General features: G+C 41.0%; 1 protein-coding gene across 2 annotated transcripts in view; it reads left to right on the top strand.

The window, feature by feature from the left end:
* Positions 1 to 10754, top strand: part of Ndnf (neuron derived neurotrophic factor) — a 34628-nt gene extending 23874 nt beyond the window's left edge. For both annotated transcript variants that reach the window (XM_051152245.1, XM_051152246.1), the window contains exons 2-4: positions 3049 to 3237; positions 8363 to 8487; positions 9297 to 10754. In XM_051152245.1, coding sequence (XP_051008202.1) covers positions 3050 to 3237; positions 8363 to 8487; positions 9297 to 10690 — 1707 coding nt within the window. In that variant the 5' untranslated portion in view covers position 3049 and the 3' untranslated portion in view covers positions 10691 to 10754. The remainder of the gene's footprint in view (positions 1 to 3048; positions 3238 to 8362; positions 8488 to 9296) is intronic.
* The last annotated feature ends 10722 nt before the right edge of the window (positions 10755 to 21476 follow it).

The following is a 21476-nucleotide window of genomic DNA, read 5'->3' as shown; positions in this document are numbered from 1 at the left end:
GTGATATAGCATAAATTCCTGTGTTTTGCGGTTATGTCACCTTTAAGAACTTCTCTGAAAAAACAATCTGCCCTGCTCATCATAATTGGCATGACAATTATGATGGCTGACAGAAGCCAAAAGAATACCTGGTGGAATGATATTTGAGAAAATGTGATATTTTGATAAATAAAAGAGGAGGCTAGATAAAGGTTGGACAATAGACACCAAATTGCAGATAGAAGAAATGATACTGAAGTGTCCACCGTACAGCAGCGTGGCTGTGTGGTGACATAATTCAGTGGATGTAGTCTTAGAGCTGGAGGAAAAGGTCAGAAAGGAGTAATAACGGCTTAAGAGAATAGGAATGCTAATTATTCTGACTTGATCAGTGTATGTTGTACAAATGTATCAAATTGTCAGACTGTATGTCAAAATATATACAATTGTTATATGCCAATTTATTTCTAATTTTAAAAAGTTAACTCGATTCTCTCATGGTTGGAATCTATTCCAATACTCAAATCAATAGTTTGTAATAGTTTTGCCAATGTTTAGTTATTTAATGTACAAAATTATTAATTCATCCATAAGTTAACCATTGGGACATTTCTGATGGTCATGGCATGCTAGGTCTTTCAATTTGAGGCTTTCCTAAGTACCCAAAAAGCATGAGTCAATCTCATGGGCCTGAGTCACCTAGTGGAACTGTGCCATTGACCGCTTTATGGGCAGACAGGGAGCAAACTGAGGAGTGCTGCCCTGGAGTAGCCAAAGTCTCACTCACCATTCTGAAGAGACTTAAAGCACTGCTGGACTCTCCTCTCAGGAGGCAATGTTTGTACTACTCCAAGAGGAATGACCAAGTATGTTCTATTTGGTTAAAATAGAAAACCTTCCTAAGCACATTTTATTGCATGCTTACCAAATATCAAACGCCATTCAGATTTTCCACTCCTTTAACTTCTGACAGTAATGGGAAAAAAGAAGGGAAAAAGCACCTACCCTGCTCAGCCTACCATGTCCCTGTTAGCTAGGATCGGGTTACTTGAGTTTGACTATGGTTCACTCAGCTGCTTGTAGACAAAAATATGTAGAAGTTGAAAGAACTTTTTGAGCAAGACGACTGTGAAAAACTACTCATACCCTCATTATAAAGCTTATTGCTTTCAAAAGTCATTTTTGATACCTAAAAATTTATACTTTTTGTGTTTATGTGTGTATGGGAGTACACGAATGAGAAAGGGAATGCCACATGTATGTGAGCGTCCCAGAAGACCAGAGCCATTAGATGCCCTGGAACTGGAATTACAGGCTGTTGTGAGTCTGCCCTATGTGAGTTCTGGGAACAAAACTTGGCTCCCTTAGAAGACCAATAAGGATTGTTAACCACTGAGTGCACCCCCTTTTTCTCCCCTCTCCATGGTACTCCAAAAAAGACAAAAACTAAAGTCAAGTGATGCCAAACTTACAGTGATAGCTAATTTTAACTTTCACTAGTATCTACTTCATCTCAAATTACTGCCAACATCTGTATTTTACTTTCTCACGGTGGGGAGTACTTAAGTGTAAAACCATTATATTTTCCTAATACTTAAATTTTTGGGAAATAATTTTTTACAAAATTTTATGAGAAAAAATGGCTAATCCAAGGAACAAAATCTCACTTAATATGTCAATCCTTGTTCCTGTCTAGGCCATCCTACAGAAAACTGAGTCACAAAGAAGACAGTGGCCTTAACAGTGCCCTTGAGTGTGTGGGCATAGGAAATGAGCCTCTGTTACTGATAGGAAGCCTTGAAAGAAGTCGGTGACAATCACCACAATATAACTCAGTTGAAATGATCTTTTAAGAAGTTAAGGCCAAGTTAACGTGCTGAGTGGCTTGTTCTACAGCTGGGATCTGAGGCCTGGTTTTTGCCATGAAAAATTTTGAAAATGTGCGTCTATGCTTCTGTTAATTGTAACAAATAGATATCAATAAAATAACTTACATTATTGCTTTAAACAAACTGTTTAAAAAATGGTGGAGTTGAGCATTTCCAATCTAAAAAAAAGAATACCTAATGGATAAAATGCTAATGTTAAGTAAAATATACAAAAATCTGGGTCAAATTTTAAGCAAGCACGAATTTAAAAAAATGTGTAAAGTATTTCTGTCTTCCAGTGGGTCCCTATGACTTAGATTGTAAGAATTTATTCAACTGTGTCAACAATTAAAACCTGAAAGGACTGACCCTTGGTGATCCTCAACCTTTCAGACACTGACAGGACCTCTTCTTCTTCTTCTTCTTCTTCTTCTTCTTCTTCTTCTTCTTCTTCTTCTTCTTCTTCTTCTTCTTCTCCTTCTCCTTCTTCTTCTTCTCCTCCTCCTTCTCCTTCTCCATCTCCTTCTTCTCCTTCACTTTCTTCCTCTTCTCCTTCCTCTTCTCCTTCTTCTTTTTCTTCTTCCTCTTCCTCCTCTTCTTCTTCTCCTTCTTCCTCTTCTCCTTCTTCTTCCTTCTTTCCTTCTTTCCTTCCTCTTCTTCTTGTTTTGTGGGTAGGTTGGTGCCCTTATCCCTTCACTGGAATTCCTGCCTGGCTATAGGAGGTGACCACTTCATGCTCCATATATCTGACTGCTAGAAGTCTCAGCTAGGGTGACCCTCCATAGACTTCCTGGTGTCTCCTCTATCCTAGGTCTCTGGCACATCCCAGAGATGCCACCCATCTCTGATTTAAGTTCTCTTACCCGGCCCTCTTGTCCAGATCTCCCTATTCTTAATCCCTACACATTGGCTTCTTCACAATGAAGTGCTTTCTTTCTTAGGACACAGGGAAGTTAATGAATCAAAACTTCTTTCATTTAAAAATATTTTTGAATGTCTGAGATACTAGTAAATATATTCTCAACATTATGAGATAGTTTCATTGAAACACAGAAGAACTGCTTCAAAATTGTGTGTGTACATGACATGTGTTACATCATCGATTCTCTCTAAATCAAGAGTGTTGACCCTTCAAGAAGTTTCCTAACTGATCTAGTGTCTGCCTGCTCAACTAATTGAGGTGCTTGTTTTTGTTGCCCAGGATGGAGCTACTGCATTGGTGTCTGCTGTGGTTCCTGTTACCACTCACCTCAAGGACCCAGAAGCTGCCCACCCGAGATGAGGAGCTTTTTCAGATGCAGATCCAGGATAAGGCATTTTCCCAGGATTCTTCTGTGATTCCAGATGGCGCTGAAATCAGCAGTTACCTCTTTAGAGACACACCTAGAAGGTACTGTCCTTGCAGTGCTTGCTAATCAGTGTCCATACAAGAGGCTCTATGGAAGGCATATTTTCAGTTTCATGGAGGGAGAATGTTACTCCAAACCTATTTCCTGGTCCCACTATTTTGTGCTGTGGTCAGTCGGAAGGAGCAAAGATGATCAGAGGTGAAATGGGCACTGTCTCAACCCTGAAGTAAAATAACTTGTGTGAAGGAGTGAATGCAGCACACTAAGAACTACTGGAGGTGCAAATAATTATGAACCTTTAAATGGCATTCATAAGACTGAAGATAAAAAATGGAATGCTTAGTACATGCAGAAGCTTGCTACCCTGGTCCTCACAGAGGCTCAGTTGGTGTGAATTAGAAAACATACATGAATCCATGCATGCCTTTAGAGGAATACTTAATATTAACTGAATTGTCACTGAGCAGTTTATATTTTTATCCTTAAAATTGTTGAGTGAAAGAGACCAAGATTTTTCTTTAGGCATGTCTTTCATTTCCCAAAATACACTTGGGTTCTGTTCTCTTTGCAGTATTCTTTAAATACAGCTTTCCAATTATATAATCATATCACTTAATCAAATAAATGACTCACCTTGTGATCTTCAACAATTAAATAAGTTGAAGTTCTAAGGATAGTATTAAAATGAAATTTTTAAAACAATATTTTTTATTATGTAACATTACACAACTCTCAGTACATCTTCCCTTTTCTTTTTTCATTTATAATTTATTATTTTTGTCTTTTTCTTTTTTATTAATTTATTCAGATTACAAATCAATTGTTCTCCCATCACTCACATCCTCCTGTTCCTCCTACCCTCCCATCCCACCCTATTACCCTCCCTTAGGTCCATGTCCAAGGGGGAATCTCCTCTCCCGCTTTATGGTTGCAGGCTATCAAACCTCATCTTGGTAGTCTGCCTATTCTTTCTTTGAGTGCCACCGTGGAGGTAGTCAAATATGGGGCATCAGAGCTCAAGTCAGAGTTAGTCCCTGCTCTCCACATAGCTTTGAAGGATGTCCTGTCCATTGGCTAGATTAGAGTAGGGGTTCGGTGTTTACTATTTGTTTTCTGCTTAGCATTCCCCTCATCTGAAAACCCAGAAGTACCTGTAGGTCCATTTGATGGTTTCATAGGAACCCAACTCAGTTGCAACTTGCAAATCCAAACAAAGTTGTCTTTTTACAAAACACATTTTTAGAGCCTTTTGTATCTATAATTGAGTGAAGTGTTTGCTTACACTAGTTAGGTAGAGCTGTAGTTCTAAGAAAGAAACACAATTTTCTGGTTGTTGCTGTCCAGTGGCATATACACACAACCATTCTTGATGTTCTACCTCAGATGATTGTCTGGAGGAGTAGAAGAAGACATCAAATGTACAGGTTGTTCTCATGTTTACACACACAAAAAAATTGCTAAGTTTGGTGGTCTGTGGTGTGCCTCCCTCATTCATGCTTCCTGGTTCATCTCATTTCTGCCAATGTCACTTGGCAGTACATATCTGAACACACAGATCATGGCTCACCACTTCTTATTATCTCCTGTTCTCCGTGTGCTTGTTGTATGCTTAGTAACAAACGCATGGCATGCCACATTGTTGGCTCAGGTTCACGACTGTCGCACCGCTTGAGCTGTATGTGATCCTGCAGCTGTATGTGATCACCCTGAGCAATGCAAGCATCCTCCTGTTTGCTAATTGGTACATACTCTGTCATCAAGTTCCTAATACACCATTGCCTAGCTAGGGAAAGAAACTGCTTTCTGAAAGGAACAGAACAACAAGCAGATCAGCTTCGCCACTGTTTTGTTTGGTTTTGTCTCTGGCATTGCTGTCCTGTGCTACTCAAATAAAATCCAAGAAAAAGAACCCGTAGAATTCCAGACGCTATTTGATATTGTATCTCTATTCTTTGTGACATGGAAAGGCTCCGCCTAATATCATCTCTGCTAAATGATAAAAGAAAATCTCTACAAAGTAGGAAGAATTAAATAGCAAATATCCTGACATGTGTATGGGCAGCCTTGGTCCAGTGGTACATCAGACGTCACACAGTAAATAATGGAATCATCTAGCTCTCCTTTCAGATCACTGTCTGGTACTGTTTTTAAGATGTTGCATTTGCTTAACAGGATCCTCAGTCTGTCTTCTCTTACCCTATATCACCTTCCATTTCCAAATTCTTCTCTGAATAGCGAGGAGAAAAACTTCTATTTTAATTTTTATTCAGATTCTATGTATTCAAATCCAAACATAGTCTAGATATAATATTCTCAGGCTAGGCTAATGAGATGGCTGTGAAGATTCCTGGATTCATCTCATTGACTTAGTAATTCATTCATTAAAAAATGCCCAGCAAGTGCTTGCTCTGTGCAGAACTCTGTGCTAGCATGCTGAGCACAGGGCACACACTGACATGAAAAACGATCCCTAACTGGCCTTGGGGGAATGTGAGATCAAATAACCACACAAACGCAATACGCAACAGGCACATTCGCAGTAAATATGACAACTGGGGAACACAGGCCCTGAGAAAGAATATGTAAATCTCTTCTGGAATGAGTGAGAAACATTTCTGAAGAAGAAGAATTGAAATGGGTAGGGCAGAGAGGGAGCTGTCAAAATACCCATCTCAAAGACCCAGGACTGGGAAGTGTTTGGGAGAATACAGAAGTCCTATGTGGTTATAGCACAGAAAGCCCAAGAGATGGAGACAAGACCATAGCCTGGTGAGGAAGGTAGGACCTCACTGAGGAAGCCTGACCCTGAGATCAGTGAAAGGCTTACCCAAAGCTAAAAATCTCAAGCTGTGAAGAGGGCTCAAAGCTGAAAAAGAAAAAGTGTGTGTTTCCACACAAGTAAAACACAAGGTCTGTACAGGGCTGCAGCAACGCTGTGGCTCCTTCTAGGACCCCCTTAGCTTAAGTATAAGGGCCCTGACAACTGGTCTTGGGTGAAGGATGCTTGTGAGTTAATGGTCCTTGGGAAGAAGTGCGGGGACCTGTGAGAAATGACGACGCTTAGACACAGGAAAAGAATGTTGCCATCAACAGTGATGTGCTGATTGTGATGTTGTTTTAGTTTGGGAATAAGAAATTCTACATACTTCTTTTTCAACTTGTAAAAGTTGGAAAAGAAAAGTTCTCAGTCTGGTTCTCCAGTGTATCACCAGGCTCTAGAAATGTTCATTAGGGCTTTTTATAGAGATTGCTCCTGTTCCAATGGAAAGAGTAGCTGAATTTAGTAAAACGATTTAACGGTGAAAAACCACAATTGGTTAATTGACTCAACAAATATTTTGAATTATTTCAGTGTCTGAGTATATACACCAATGAAATAAACGGCTGCCCTCTTGTGGCTGACAGTCTGGTTGAGGAAGATGGAAAAATTGAAAAAGGAATAAAAGCAACATAATATGTTAGGTGACAATAAATACTTGAAAAATAAAATGAAAGAGACATTCATTAGAAAGAAGGAAATATTTTACTTATGGAGTCCAAATGGATCCACAGTGGTACTGGAGTAGAGTGCTGAAGGAAGTGCCTGAGTGTGCCCTGGCCTGTATCAAAGAGAAATGTTCTCCTATATGGAGGAGCAGGCCTACAGAGGCCTCAGCAGGAGCTGACTTAGATGTACCACAGGCAACAGAGCTCAGAGGGAAACAATGGCAAAGCACATCCCCCTGAGGTTGAGCATGAAGGGACTTGTGATTTGCTGTCAGCTCTGTGGCTCTTACTCTGCAGCACTCAGGTCTCAGAGGGTTTTGAGTGAGGGCAAGTGTTGTGTGTGAGGTTTACAAAACCAAAGGGCTCCAGTGTGAAAACAGGGAGCCTGGTCAGGAGGCCACACCCACACAGTGGCTCAGGCAAGAGGGAATGAAGCCGTAGACCAGCCAGGAGAAGGCAGTAGGTTCTGCATGTATTTTAAAGGCAAAGTTAACAATGTCTGCTTATATACTCTGTGTGAGGTAGGAAAAAAAACCACTAGGAGGGACTTCAAAATGTTTGTCCAGAGAGACCGGAAGGAAGTTGATCTACTGAAAAGTTATTGCTGCAGGGATTCAGATTAGATGCCTCAAGTTTGAAATGCCACTGTCTTGTTGAAGATGGAAAGAGTTCAGGCAGGAGATTTAAAGCTGAGAGTGGTTAACATATAAGAGGAAAAAAAAACAGGTATCTGGGGTGATATGGGAATAAGAACCAATAGAAAAGGGGCGTCCATGTGAAGGTCCAGGCTCACTAGGGAGATTGGATGCAAAAATGGTGATCAGTGTCAGGAGAATTGGATACTGTGTGTGGCATGTGTGGGCATATGGAAAAGAATGATGTGAGGGATGCTAAGTTGATACAGCTTACAGGAAGTGAGGCCCACGCACCTCCTTTGCCATAGACATTCTGAGTGCTATGGGTGGGCTAACCAGCAGTGACACCAGTTTCCCTTATTTGCAAGGTTACAGACTTTGAAAGATAATCAAGTAAAATTATGAAGGCAATTTCGAGTTGGAATATGCATCATTTTATTTTTATTACCCATGAAATGTCTCCTGAGATAAAAAAAAAAAAAAAAAGTCTGAGGTAAAAGCACAGGGCAGACTGTTTTGATTTTTTTCCAAATTCTCCTTAAAAATTATTAACATACTTAAATCAAAAGAGTGTTTGGTAATAAATAAATAATAAACACATGTACTCTGATATTGTGCCTGAGACCAGCGGCACATTTTAGATTTATGATGTTGGAAACTGATCTTTTGATGTAGTGGATGACATGCCAGAGTACCATCAAGGTAACACAAACATTAGATAAAGCACAGTGCTATAGGGCCCACAGGGAATGCTTAGTGGTTGTGACTTCTTATGTGGTGGGGCCCCTACGGATGGACAAGAGTTCATCTTGAACCCAGAACACTTGATTGAATATCCTTTTTTTTTGTTAAAACCTTCATTGTATTTGCTGAAATTAAGTTTGGCTGCCGATTTGCATTTGGATTTTGAACCCTTGGAATTTCACAGTTTTATGTTTTCTCTGAGATATGTTAAATGAGTAAAAATGAAAACCAAGTGGCTTTTCTGGTAAGTCTTGATGATTATCATTATTAGAATCATCACAGAGTCTGAACTTTCCCGTAGGTATTTCTTCATGGTTGAGGAAGATAACACCCCAATGTCGGTCACAGTGACACCTTGTGACGCGCCTTTGGAGTGGAAGCTGAGCCTCCAGGAGCTGCGTGAGGAGGCCAGTGCAGATGGATCAGGTAAGCGGCAGGATCTGTCTGGCCTCAGAGCTCTGAAGCCTACTGAAACACACAGCCTTCTGCAAGTAAGGGAAACAACCCAGCTCCTCCGGAAGCTGGAGCCTGAAGTGGAGAGATGTCATGAGATGACACTAAGCGTGGCTAAAGCAAAACAGGCAAATGGGAGTGAGGAGCGAGTGGTTTGCTGGCCCCTGTGTCTGCTCTCTGCAAGCCTGTCTGCATATCTGCAGCGTCTACAACCGCAGGCGCTTGATTTCAGCCTCAGACATTCTGGCTGAACCGTTGCAGGCTACTAAAAGCTCTAGAGAGGTCATTTTTGAGGCTCAGCCAAGGTTAAGACCATCTCATATCTGGGGAATAAAGGTTTCATGCAAGCAAATAGAGAGACATTTAGCGCTGTTTAAAGGCCAGGGTGAAAAGCAAGTCAGTAGGAGAAAAGGGTTAGTCACCTGAAGAAGATGGAGAGGGTGGAAAGCAAATGCAGATAATGAGTGAAACACAGCTGTAGCCCCTTCTGAGGGCATCTTAGCTTTAACACAATGGCCTGTCAGCTGCTCCTTTGAGAGGGATGCCTGTGGGTTGTAGAACTTGACCAATCTTGGAAGAGCCCATGGGGAAGTAGGAAGACTTACTGTGCAGGATCTCTGACATTAGCGGACATGATGGTTTTGGTCTTCCCATAATTGTGGAGTCATTGTCTTAGAAATACGCCATGTCTTTTTGACATGAAGATAAGATGTTTGAAAACACAAAGAAAGACTGGCACGCCAAAGTAACATGTAGTATATGTTTCCCCCCTTTTGCTCCAGGTGACCCCGAACCACTTGACCAGCAGAGGCAGCAGATGACTGATGTGCAGGGCACAGAACTGTTCTCCTACAAGGGCAATGATGTCGAGTATTTTCTATCTTCAAGCTCCCCATCGGGTTTGTATCAGTTGGAGCTTCTTTCAACAGAGAAAGACACACATTTCAAAATATATGCCACCACCACTCCAGAATCTGATCAGCCATACCCTGACTTACCATATGACCCCAGGGTTGATGTGACCTCCCTCGGACGTACCACTGTCACGTTAGCCTGGAAGCTGAGCCCCACAGCCTCTCTGTTGAAACAACCCATAGAGTACTGCGTGGTCATCAATAAGGAGCACAATTTCAAAAGCCTCTGTGCAGTGGAAACCAAGCTGAGTCCAGATGATGCCTTCATGACGGCACCCAAACCTGGCCTGGACTTTAACCCCTTTGACTTTGCCCATTTTGGATTTCCGGCAGAGAACTTGGGTAAAGATCGCAGCTTCCTGGCAAAGCCTTCTCCCAAACTGGGGCGCCATAACTACTGGAGGCCCAAGGTTGACATTCAGAAAATCTGCATAGGAAACAAAAACATCTTCACCGTCTCTGACCTGAAGCCCGACACTCAGTACTACTTTGATGTCTTCATGGTCAATACCAACAGCAACATGAGCACGGCTTACGTCGGTGCCTTTGCCAGGACCAAAAAGGAAGCGAAACAGAAGACAGTGGAGCTCAAAGACGGAAGGATCACAGACGTGTTTGTTAAAAGGAAGGGGAGGAAGTTTCTGCGGTTTGCTCCAGTCTCCTCTCACCAAAAGGTTACCTTCTTCATTCACTCTTGTCTGGACACTGTCCAAGTGCAAGTAAGAAGAGACGGGAAGCTGCTTCTGTCACAGAGTGTGGAGGGCATTCGGCAGTTCCAGGTAAGAGGGAAACCCAAAGCGAAATACCTCATCCGACTGAAAGGCAACAAGAAGGGAGCATCAATGTTGAAAATACTGGCCACCACCAGGCCCAGTAAGCAGGCGTTCCCCTCCCTCCCCAAAGACACAAGAATCAAAGCCTTCGACAAGCTACGCACCTGCTCTTCAGTCACCGTGGCTTGGCTGGGCACCCAAGAAAGGAGAAAGTTTTGTATCTACAGAAAAGAAGTGGACGGTAACTACAGTGAAGAGCAGAAGAGAAGGGAGCGAAACCAGTGCCTAGGACCAGACACCAGGGAGAAGTCAGAGAAGATCCTTTGCAAATACTTTCACAGCCAAAACCCGAAGAAAGCAGTGACCACAGAAACAATCAAAGATCTGCAGCCTGGCAAGTCCTACCTGCTGGATGTTTATGTCGTAGGACATGGGGGACACTCTGTGAAGTATCAGAGTAAAGTTGTGAAAACAAGAAAGATCTGTTAGTTACCTTAAGCAAAGATGTGTAGAACTCCAGGAGAGACACCTTGCCTGTAAACCGACTACTCTTACGGCAAACATAAGTTGTGACCTGTGCTTGAAAGAAAGTATCCCAACACGTGTACATTAATGTCTGTCTAACGTAGCCTGGAGACGTATACTCACACACAGCTATGGTACTTAGGGTCCATCTGTCTGATGCTGGTTGATGTCAAAGGAAGGGAGTATCTTGATGGATACCACCCTTCGTTTTGACTATTGCATGAACTGCTTTTAAATTATTTTATTACCTGAAATTTTAAAATATGCCATTCGTTGCACACATTCACAAATGCAAATCATTCCTCTCTATAGATGTTAGGGGAAGTATATAAATATAAATTATTTTATAAAGTCTGTTTTAAATGTTGATGTTTCTATTATTGTAAGCTATTAAAATTTCTTCTCTGTTAAAAGTATAGATCTAATCTAAGATCACATCACCCTTTCAAGCAGTAATATTGTCGTTGTAAATTCTTATTTGTTCAGTAAAATGTTTAAATGCTGTATGTATCTCATGTAAAAAGTTGATATACATTATATTCATGTACATAAATTTAAGAATATTAGATTATTATACTGTTCATTTTCCAAAGCAGTACCATGGTATATTTAATTTCTTATCTGACCTTAAGACTGTGCTTTCCTGTAATTTGGCACAAAAATTTAGTCTTATTTAGTAGCTAGGAGGGAATGTTTCCTCTCTTGACATTTACTGGTACAAGCCAGGTATTCAAATGCAGATTTGGTTACCAAGTGGGAACCATTCTTTGTGGGAGCCTAAGAACCAAAATTGGCTTGTTTGAGAAAAAGACAATCCAAATACTGTCAACCAGGTAAACCATCATTTTAAACATTTATTTTAATTGGAAACATTGAAACAGTATAAGTATTTTCTATTTGCCTAAATGTGGCAAATCTTTTTGACCACCACCTGAAGCAACTGAGGACATATTAATTAGGACTTTTGTCAGGCACACCACAACCTGCATATCTGCTGCTTACAGCATTCACAAAGTACCGTTAACTTTGAGTTTTCATCTGCTTTTAAAGGTAACTTCAGTGTAAGATACAAGCCTAGCAGATAACATCTGTCGCCTTTACCAGGGCAGTGTGAGGCCAGTTTTATCCTCTATAGGAAAATCCCAAGACTTCATGCGACCACAAGAGCAAGACTCAGAAGTACCTGCAGCTTTTAATCATCTAGATAAACATGACTTTAGGAGACTCTGTCACTGGCTGCCATTCCCCTTTCCTATTTATAAAGTCTAGGTGGTAGTAGATGTGGACTCAATGACACGGTTAGATACCTTCTGTCACAGGAAACTTCCATTTGCAAAACTCCAACCCCAAGTCCTTATGTTCTGTGACTACCGTGGCGACAGGAACAATTCTTTTCTTTGTCCTGTGCATGCCGGCACAGCCTTGTTGGTGAAAGTTCATCATCAGCATTGCTGTGGAATATGGGAGTCCTGTGGCTGAGATGGAACACTCTTGGCCCTATGACATGTGCGCTACTTACCTTAAGAGAAAATACAACCATTATGACACACCCTCTAGCTCCTCTGCATCAATTTTTCAGCAAAACCGATCCATCCATGCAAAGCAGGAATGACACCTGAAATAATAATTTAAAAGCTAAAGGCTATATATCCAATATGTTATTTAAACAAATGCAAGAAAAGGCGAGACTGACAACACCAGGTAAATTATATTCAGCTATAAGCAGGGGAGAAAAAGCTTCCTGTTGTTGCTGATTGACTTGTAAGTGGGAATATAGTGACACCTTTACTGCTGCTTTGAAGGTCTGGGCTCTTGGATACTGCCTAACACCTGGGAGCTGGAGGCAAGGCTGAGGTAATCTAACCAAGCTTTGAGTTTTCCACTAGGAGAGGTAGTGATTTCTTCATACTCTGAACAAATACAAGAATCCTCTCATAGTCCTAGAAAACATTTGCCTTTTATAACTAAGGAAAATGAGACAAAGAGTGAAACTTCTACCGCTCATAACAAAGGGGATACCCATGACAATTCTGCCCTACTATTCAGCAACGTGCAAAAATTTCAAGAGTATCCAGGTAAATTAGGAACAAGATAGAAGGACATTTTCACATTATGAAAAGAACTTCAGGCTTGCTAAAGTGAAAGCGAACCGGGCCTATGCTAACCCCTGAGTAAACAATAGGCATTGAGGGGCATGCTTCCCAAAGCCACATGTAGGCAGATAACTGAGAAGCAAAGATTTTGAGATAATTAGCACACTATCTTTATTTTTCAAGTACAATGACAGAGAAAGAACAGAATACATTTAAAAGAGAAACAAAAATAGTAAAGTTTAGCCCAAGTGTGATCATACACGCCTTTAATCCCAACCCCCAGTAGACAGAGGCAAGCAGAACTCTGAGTCTGCAGTCAGCTTGCTCTGTTTGAGAAGTTCCAGGTCAACAAAGGGCTACAAGGTGAGACTCTGTCTAGAAAAACAAACAAACAAACAAATGGCATTAGTTGAAATAGTTAAGCAGGCTACCATGTTTACTTCAAATTCCTTTCCAAATACAATTCACCAATTTTTGATTGAAAAGAAGTCATTTGTGGGTTAGTTTATTTTTTAAAAAAAAATAGTCTGTTAGTGTCAATTATTTCTAAGTTGCTTAAGAACATGTATCTATAACTTATCACTTCAGAGTTGTAAGAAAAAAATTGGAGACAAAGTATTTCTAATGTATGTTTGCATACACAAAGTTAAGACTGAAAGGTCCTTAGTTTATTTATTAATGGTAAGACGTAGACTTTGGAGTCTAAAATTATAAAGAATCTATAAAAACAGATTCTATAGCAGAATATTTTATTAATTTGTAATTAGTATATGGATATGTAACTATGGGTGGTTTGCCTGCATGTATATCTGTGCATCAAGTCTGTGCCTGGTGCCAATGAGGGCCTGAATTGGCTGTGAACCCCATAAAACTGTGGGTACAGCCACCATGTGGGTGTTGGGAACTGACCCTCAGTCCTCTGGAAGAGCAGCCAGTGCTATTAACCGCTGAGCCATCTCTCCAGCCTCTGAATTAGTTTTAAAACATGCATTCAAAGACTACAGCCATATGCATTCTTGATTTTTGTTTCCCAAATCACATCTGGAGCAGTTATAATTTCCATGTCAAATGGGATTATGAGAGCTCAGTTTAAACGGATGAATTTTAGAATTTGAGCAACACTTAACGCGTCTTTAAAAAAGTTTAAAACCAGGTTATCATATGTGAATGGGCATTCTATATGCATGTATGTCCCTTTTGTTTGCAGAAGACAGAAGAAAACATTGGATCCCTTGGAACTGGAGTGACAGATGGCTATGAACTGACATGAGGATTTGGGGAATTGAACCTGGGTCCTCTGGTAGTGCAGCCATCAAAACAACCTCATAACTTAATATTTGTTGGTGGCTTTTGCGGGGGGGTAGGGGGGCTAAGGGTGGGTATACTCAATGAAATCACACAGCTTACAATTTAGTGATTTGGTGGAGGTTAATCCAGAACCCTTTCCAGTACATTACCAGCTTCTCCTGTAGATCAGCTGGCACTGCCGTTCCTCTTACAGCGAGGAGACTGAGATCTACCCCAGACACCAGCCCAGGTTTCTTAACTCCCTTCCAACACTGTACCACCACTTTCACGGATCATTTAGCATAGCCACCCCATCTTCCAGTGAGAAAACTGAGGTCTCCCAGATTCCTGCATTCATTCCCAGGACTTGGTTTTAAGCATGAGTTCACTTTAGGAAATGGACAACAGCTTGAGCAATTTATTTCTACAGACCAGCTGGCTGAAGAGCAAACCAGAACAAAGCTTACTGGCTGACTGGAACAAGCTCATCTGGAGCTTCACCATGGTCCCTTCCTTTCCCAATTTGATCTGAGAATTAAATCAACTGGGAACCTGCCTTCCGCTTCTCTGCCCGAGACCAAGCAGAAGTGACTACATGCACATGTCAGGAGTCATCTAGCTGTAGTTTTCTGGGTAGCCTGAGAGGCATTGGGGCACATTCAACATTGATTTTCCCCAAGGGAGCTTTGGCCAGAAAAATACACTGTCGTGTGATATCTGGGCTTTTGTTGTTGGTTTGAAAATGGGAAGTACAAGAGAGAAGAACAGACCAAAAAGTAGAGCAGCTTTGTCTAGTATCCTTCTCAGAGAGGCCCAAGAGATGAGACGTGAAAGTTGTAATACAATCAGGTTTTATTAAGATATTTTATGCTGTCCTACATGCAACTCACACTGGAAATTCTGACCCAAATCACTAATCTCTATTAAAATTCTATCCTGCTGACAGACACTTTGCCCAAACATGTCTAGACAGGACTGGGTTAACTTCTGTTTACTCCTTTCCTTTCCAACCATGAGAAATATTTTAGTAAACAAAATTTAGAACAACCTTTCAGAGCCAGACCATATTGCTCTCATAGATAGTTTTATAATGTTCTTCTCACTTGCAAAAAGGAAAGGAAGGTTGCCGATGCACTGTCTAGAGAAAGAATTGTCGTAAGGTTGAAGAGTTGAGTCCTGGGCATGCTGCGACTGCTTCATCATCCCTCTGTAGGTCTCAGTAGAGACGACAGGAAGGGGCCAGCTTTGGTGTGAGAAAGGACCCTGGGTCCTGCTCAGATCCAAGGAGGTTTATATTATCCTGTGGTACCATGTTTTCACAGTCAGAGGGATACATCAAAAGGCAATTATGGACAAGGATGCTACTGGAACGTAGCCACTACTCCCTAAGCTGCCCGAGAGAACTTTCAGGAAAGTGGTGTTCCTGAACATTGTTAGAAATGTAGTCTGAGATTAAGCCAGCGGCAGACATATAGGGCAAAACAGAGAGATCCTTGCCCCAAGAGATCAGGTATGGTTATGACTTTTGAGTGAACACAAAAGTGTAAATCAGTGGGGGTTAGCAGAGATCAAAGCTGATGGAGGGTGATGGGTGCAGATGGTGTAGTCTAGAAAACAAGACCAAAATGTAAGTGGCCTTTCAGGTTGGCCTTGGCATAAATCTGGGCTATTTAAGCAGCAGTCTCAAATCATAGTCCTTCCCTCCCTCCCTCCCTCCCTCCCTCCCTCCTCCCTCCCTTCTCTTTCTTTATTTTTTATCCCTCTCCCCTTTCTCTCTCCACCTTCTCACAAATACTACCTATGATAAGTATCCATTCAAATTGTCATGATTTGGAAATAAGCAATATGCAGTTCTTTATGTATTTGTCTCTTGGTATAACCTTTCCAACTGAGCAAACATGCTGGCACAAGATAATACAAGCTGTTGTTTCAGGTGAACCTTACAAAGATTCAAGGATATGTGTTTAATCATTAGTCTAACATGATTTTCCTTCCAAGAAAAACTGTCTATACTAAGCAGAACCGAGCACTTAGTACTCGGAGCACAGAGGGTTTGATTGAAGCATTTTAAAACACGTTCCCTGAATTGTCAAGGAGGACTTAGCATAGGAGTGCCTTTATCACACTGGCTGGACACAGTGCTAGACAGACACCCCATTTTAGGCCTCTGAAGTCACCAGGCATGACTGTGGTGCACAGACATTATGCAGACAAAACACCCATACATGCATGAATTAATTAATTAAAAATTCTCTGTATATGAAATAACTAGATTATGACTTAACCACTCCCATAGTTATGACAACAGGCACAGATGGCTACAAGCAGTTAACAGCACTGCTATGGTAAAATGCTTGGTTTCCATGTGGCCCAGCAGTGGCTAAACCTGAGAACAGTTAATACTTTCTGAAATTTCTTCATATACTAAGAAATTTAGGTGAGACAAACAAACACACATACATTTGCTTACATAAAGAAATAGCATTCTGGCAGTTTTATCATGACAAGTGTTTTATAAGCCATTTAAATTAGTAGCATTAACTATCTCCATAGGGACATAAGGCTTGTAATTTCTGCCTCCCAGCTGTAAGTTACAGGTTGTTGAATTCCTCAGCCTTTCATCATCATAAAACTCAACGCTCAGATATGGAAATAATGGGAGCAATGTGAAAGAAGGTTACTGAGTCCCAACATGAACGATTCATTTTTGTACAAGTCTGAATGATTAGTGGTGGGAACTGGTGCTTCAAGCCTATCTGTGTGCAGAGCAAGCTTAGCAGTTCTTAGTATCAAATGCCAGCTCCTTAGCCACTGCCGTGGGCAGGCATTCCAGGAGGCCAAGCTTGAAGTGGGCAGATGTCTACCGAGTTTTGGAGATTTTGGTTGTCAAAACATACAGACTGTTCATATTCTGCTATGGAAATCTTGGAAGAGCAGAGCTACTGTTTTTCATGTCTCAGAGGATTTGAAAGAGTTCTTAGGTTTTTTGTTTGTTTGTTTGTTTGTTTGTTTGTTTGTTTTGTCCTACACAAAGCCCCCTCCTACTTTCAAAGTCTCCGTGGCTCACCCAAATTAAAAAGAGGAAAAATTTATCTTTATTCCACTGAGCTTTCTTTTCTCTGCTGAAGTTATGCTTCTTAATAAAAGAAAGAAGATGGAAGAAATGAAACATGGGTTTTTTTTTAAACTTCTGAGACTTAAACTTCCTTATTTGTAAAATGAGCACAGTGTTGTTCGCCATGTTTTCTTCGGAAAAAGCAGGAAAAACAAAATTCACACTGAGTGCTGATCAGTTGAAACAAAGTAGTTCAATGCTCATAGCCACAATCAGGTGAAGCCAGGATTGTGTTCTTGTTTAATGAAAAGAAACAACAACAACAACAACAAAAATCATACAATGAGGCAAAGACCACAAGGTTTAAGATAGAGTAGAGCCAGGAATATATGAGCTTCTTCTGGTTAGAAACATGTGCATCTCTTTGTCCTCCATACGGTTATGAGCAGCAGTACTTACTCGTGAGGCAGAATTTCACTAGGATAGCATACTTTGAAGCCAGTTGAACACAAGAGGGAGAAATTAGCATGCTTGTAGCTTGTCCTGGATATTGACTGTTTGCCTGTAAGATGAATAAGTGTGGACGACAAGAAACAGAAGAGAAGCCATTGTGGACAAATAATTGCTGAGTTCTTCATATTGTGTAGAATTTTCCCATCTTACACTGTGTCTTATGCTATCACAATAAAATTGGCTGGTATTTGATTCTGCCTGTTATTCTATAGAGTTTGCTCGAATTCTTATATTTGGTGCGAGTGTCTGTAGCATGCGTTAATAAAGGCTTCTTTAATGCTCTTGTTCAGTACACGAACAGCTGTCTGTGGTGGCCTTTGTTTCTTCTGTCTTGCCCATATGTATGTAGCTATTTTCTGTTATCACTGTTTAAAATAGAAGCTGTTTTGGGGGCTTTTCACTACATAGCTGCCAAGCTTTGCATTAGAGGCTTTATCCTCAACTGGAGAAATTGAGATCAGAGTAGTTGACTAACTTCCACTGCCTGCTGCTAATAAGACATTCTCCCAGTCAAACCCTTTAATTGGTTACAGAGCAGCCACTGGACAGACTGGTCCTGGTTTCCTTCCATGGGGAGTTCCTTCCCCACGGAACTCACTAGTTGTAAGTTTGTTAGGCCACTCATTCCTCTGTAGGACTTTCTGGGGTGACACGTCCTGTGCTGGTTGGAGATATTCTTGCCTGCTTTATTGCACCTTTGTTCCCACGTACATTCTTGCATGCTTGATTTAAGGAGCCCACACACAGCCACTGTCTTTGATCCGGGCCGAACTTTCTGGCTTGCATGTAAAAGGAGAAAGCCAGAGACAGGACTTAGGCACCGACTTTGTGGCTTTTGGGTCAGTCACTGGTTTAATGAGCTACTTCTTGAACAATGATAAAGACGTACTCTGCTGCTGCCTCTGTTGACCTCCCCACGTCGAAGCCATTTCTAATTGCTGAAGTGTATGTAGTAGATGCGTACAAACTACATTACTGCCACTCGTACCACAAAACTTGACTGTCCACTCCCCTGATTCTTCTCCACAAAGAAAAGTATTTTCACAATTCTATTTGAATTCTAATACTGCTTTGTCCTTGCATGCGTGAAACACATTTCAATCTTAGCATATACAAAATTATACTAAACTGTACAACAGTTCTTCCACTGGGTTTTCCATTTTTACATATTTTGGCCCACACTCCAGTTTGAACCCATTTTCAGTCAGTCTGTTTTCCCTGAGCACTGTCCTCAAGCATGAAGGTGTGTGTTGTGTGAGTATCTGGTGGAAGCCTACATCACTCACACTTCTAACCAACCTCTCCTACGTTCAGTTTGCACGGAAACTTCCTCTGCAGAGAATTAAAACTACTTCCAGAAAACTGCACTTTCTTTTGGCCGGTCTGTTAGCACTGCGGTGGTGAGGATGCTTTGCTGACAGTAAGATTCTTAAAATAAGACTCTTACACTCAGATGTCAATTCCAAGCAAAGAACTTGAAAGCCTGAGCTCAGCAATTTTCACTTTAACATTTACATTCCATTACTGTCTGGGGTGAGCCCGTGTCCCTGGTGTATACTGACCAAGTCGGCATTTGGAGTGTAAAGCTCGCACCCTTGGTATCTGTATGCATGTGACTAAGAAGTGGAGTTAAGAGCAAGCTGTACCATAGCTTCTCAATTACCATCCACAAAGCCTCTAACTACCCTCAAGAACATTTCAGTAAGGCCAAAGCCAAGCATTTAAATTTTGCATTTAATTTCATGTGGTAAAACATGCAAACATGAGATCTAGACTCTTAATGAATTCTCAAGCTGCCAGTGTATTATTGGTAACTATGTGCACAGTTTTATGCAGCGAGCCTCTAGAACTGAATCCATCTTGCTTAACCGAAACTTGGCCACTGACGAGCATCCCAAATGTCCCATCTCCACAGCCCCTGATGTCCCCATTCCACTCTTCATGTTGTGAATACTCCTGTTTTACATACCTTCTAAGTACAGTCAATCCTCACATGACTATCTTTTTTGATTTTTTCTAATTTAACATAATTTCCATTCATGTTGTTGCACATTGAGGAATTTACTCGGGTTTTTGTTTTGTTTTGTTTTTTGTTTTTTGTTTTTTAAATCTGAATCATGTGCCGCCACATTTACTTTTGTTTACCCAGCCATCTGTTCATCTACTCTCAGGCTGTCTCGCTAGCTCACCTGTCTTAGTATCTTAAATGAGCATGAGACTGTTAGCATATTTTCTTTATTTTTTGTACATTTAAAAGTACATTCTTCACTGGGGGGAGAAAAGCATGCCATGCCATGCAGGTGGAAGCCAGAGGACATTTTGCAGGAGTTAGCTCTTTCTTTCTTCCCTGTGGGTCCTGAGGACCAAACACCAGTCACCAAATGTGACAGGAATCTCCCTCTGCCTAACAGTCTTTCAAAGCCTCAATTTCAGTTAATTGGATATAAATGTCAAAGTAGGACTGCTGGGTTACACAGTACTTTATAAAGTATTTTAATAACATGCATGGCTTTCTACACTAGCTAAAGTGTTCTGCATTTTCACCAAATACGCCAGGGTTCCAGTTTCTTCAACTCCTCACAAAAAAACTTACTCTCACTTTTAATTTTTCACAGCAGCCATGTGAGCTGGGGCTGACTTGCCCCTCTCTGAAGATTAGTGATGCAAGCATGCTTCAGATTCTTTGGTTATGTACATGCCTTCTAGGGAGAAAAGTCTATTCAAGCCCTTAGGCCATTATTAGTCTCATCCTGCTGTGAGTTTTTGTAGGTTGGTGGAGTTCTGGGCATGGTTTAGGAGCTGCATCCTCATCAGTGCAGGGTCTTTACTGGGGAAGCCCAGAGGTCGCCTCTGACTTCTGATAGCATCTTGGGCTGTAGAGAAGCTTTGCTTCCCTTTCCTGTGATCTTAGTGTTTGTGTTCTACTGGGATCCCTGCACTTGTAATGTTCTACTGTGATGCTTCAAAGGCAACTCTGCAAGCATGTGAACCACATTCAGACAACCTGAATAGTTTGGCATCTTCTACTCAGCCTGCCGATTGTAGGAAAGGAAAGAGATTTAGCTTTGCACTCTTTGTTAACGAACAATTCTATCATCGGAGGGAATGTCTTTATCTTCTTGAAGCTCTACCCTCTACTTGCTACTTTCTGGAATATTCAGGTAGGGAGGCTGATGTGTGAGGAGATGTAGCTTCACTCATACTTTTGTGGGGGCAAAATGTCATGACTTTTAGCTCCATCAAGAGCTTATGTAAAATTCTGGACCACTTTGTTTTCCATTGCTGTGCTGTTCACCATGGGCAAAAACTTAGAGTTTTCAGTCCACCATGAAAGGAAATTGGGGCAGAAAATTCAAGGCAGCCACTAAAGCAGATCCCACAGAGAACCACTGTTTACTGTCTCACTCCTCTCGTTTGTTCAATTTGTTTTTCTTATGCTAGCCAGGACTACTGCCCTCTGTGTGCTGGGCTCTCCCACATCACTCATTAGGCAAGAAAATGCAGGGCAGAGTTGCCCACAAGCTTGTCTGATGGAGGTACTTTTGTGTCAAGTTGACAAAGAACTGATCAGCATAAATGCCCTTAAACCTCTTATACTATGTTGTTATCATATAACTTACATATATTTTATAGAGATAGAAAAGGCTATACCAAACAAATAAAAACATAAGGAAAGTTGGAATAGAAATAATACTAGACCTCCAAGTAATTCATAAAATAACATCTACTTTGAAAAGCATTCTACAATGTCATAAATACATTTTATCAGAAAGTTATAAAAATTGTACGCATATAAAAACAC

The sequence above is a fragment of the Acomys russatus genome, chromosome 10 (assembly GCF_903995435.1).
Source record: "Acomys russatus chromosome 10, mAcoRus1.1, whole genome shotgun sequence".
Lineage (NCBI taxonomy): Eukaryota > Metazoa > Chordata > Mammalia > Rodentia > Muridae > Acomys > Acomys russatus.
The sequence above is the reverse complement of the archived record's forward strand: the minus strand, read 5'-3'. Positions and strand labels throughout refer to the sequence as shown.